At 36.3% G+C, this 1,910-nt stretch overlaps 1 protein-coding gene across 4 annotated transcripts in view; it reads left to right on the top strand.

The window, feature by feature from the left end:
• The window catches only part of LOC106514237 (RNA-binding motif, single-stranded-interacting protein 3), a 199,289-nt gene that overhangs the window by 175,636 nt on the left and 21,743 nt on the right, over window positions 1-1,910 (top strand). For all 4 annotated transcript variants that reach the window (XM_014003398.1, XM_014003400.1, XM_014003399.1 and 1 more), the window contains exon 9: window positions 239-335. In XM_014003398.1, the coding sequence (XP_013858852.1) occupies window positions 239-335 (97 nt within the window). The remainder of the gene's footprint in view (window positions 1-238; window positions 336-1,910) is intronic.

Below are 1,910 nucleotides of genomic sequence, written 5' to 3' on the forward strand. Positions count from 1 at the left end.
CACACACACACACACACACACACACACACACACACACACACCAGGCAAACCCCATTGAGATAGCAGATCTCTTTTGCAAGGTGGCCTGGGCCTGAGAGCTGCCTGTTATACATGTTTTTGGATTGAAATTGTATTTTAGTTCAAGAGGATTTTTACTTCCCTCCTGGTTTAGTCACTTCCCTGAGTTTGTTTGCTGATGCTAATAATCACAGTTTTCATGTTTCTGAACGCTCCACAGGTTCTACTCGTCACCGTACAGCATCTCCACCAACCGAATGATTGCTCAGACATCAATCACACCCTTCATAGCTGCGTCTCCTGTCTCCACATATCAGGTGGGTGGACTTAATCAGATGTAAGTCAGCCTGAAAAAAAGATAGTTTGAATACTTTAAAGGTAATAGGTAAGATGTGAGTTTGCTGTAAATTGTCCACAGAACCTGACTTCTAAAGATGTGAACTGGTACTTTCAGAACAAGTTAACTGTTGAGTTATAACAGAATAACATCGTTTTAGAAGATATCAGTACATCTAACTTAAACTTAAACTGTAAAAATCCACTTACTGTTATAGTGTAAATGGTAAAAACAAGTTAGTATGATTCAGCCAGCTTTACAACATTATTAACTGAACATACACATACTTACAACCAGCAAAGAGAATAATCATTTAAAGAAATAAACACGTTTTTGGTGCTACAAGACAATTACACTCATTCTGTTTCTACAGAGCCTAAATCAGTTTTACACTCATTCTGATGTGCCATTTAACACAGTGTATGTATTTATAGTTTCAACATATTTTCTTGTTGTTAGAAGTAATCTTCTCCGCTGATGCTCTTGTAAACACAATCAAGTTGGTGCTTTTATAAGATTTGCTTGCAAAACTGATAATGACTGCCACATTGCCTTTGCTGAGAAACATTTAAATCAGTTAATAACAATTTAAATCATCCTATAAGACTGGATCCTCGGTTTGGAGATTATTTGAGGTCAGCATTCTTTTCATAGGAGCCGCTGTGTAAGGTATAAAGCAGGCACTAAAGGTTAGTTTCGAAAAAGATAAATCATCATTTTATTCTTCAGATCCTTTCTCTTTTTTAACCCCCAGATTTAAAACTAAAAGAAAAAAGAAACATGAAAGCACATGCTAGTGTTGCTGAACTCCCTCTGCAGTAGTGGTTTCTTTGGTGTTACAATAACTTCTTGACACAGTTTGTAAAACAAGGGTTTTAGCAGAAAAGTCAAAAGTTGCACATTTACATGATTTTACACTTTTTGCACCACATCTTCCATGTGACAGTGTGCTGCAGGGACTTTGGTAAAAAGATAAAATAAGCAATAGGCTACACCAGCATGTTTTTATTATTTTATTTAATTTTTATTTTTTTTGTGAATATAACCCTCACAAAAAGCAGAAATGGTTACTCTGTTTTACTTTTTATGTTATTAATCAAAACTATAGACCCTCAGTAACTTCCATGTTTTTTTAACCACATTGTCACTGGGTCTAAAACTCTGAACAGGAATTGTAAAAATCTTCATTTTACTTCTTCTCTTCTTTGGTTTCCTGTTTTGTCCCACTCCTCTCATGTCATTCTATATTCCAATGGTTTCTCTTTCTGTTTTCTCTTCATTATTTCTTAAACCTGTGTATTAAATCATCTTTTGCGAATCCCTTCTGGCTCTTCTCCTGACCGTCCTTCTGCATCCCACCCACTCATGTACATTCCCTTCTTAATTAATTACATTTTTTATGTCCTTCATTTGCTCTTTGGTATTCCTGCCGCTGCTTCCTTCATTACATCTGATCTAATTTCTCTCTCTCTCTCTCTCTTTCTCTCTCTCTCTCTCTCTCTCTCTCTCTCTCTCTCTCTCTCTCTCTCTCTCTCTCTCTCTCTCTTTCTCACTC

The sequence above is a fragment of the Austrofundulus limnaeus genome, unplaced genomic scaffold (genome assembly GCF_001266775.1).
Source record: "Austrofundulus limnaeus strain Quisiro unplaced genomic scaffold, Austrofundulus_limnaeus-1.0 Scaffold18, whole genome shotgun sequence".
Classification (NCBI taxonomy): Eukaryota; Metazoa; Chordata; class Actinopteri; order Cyprinodontiformes; family Rivulidae; genus Austrofundulus; species Austrofundulus limnaeus.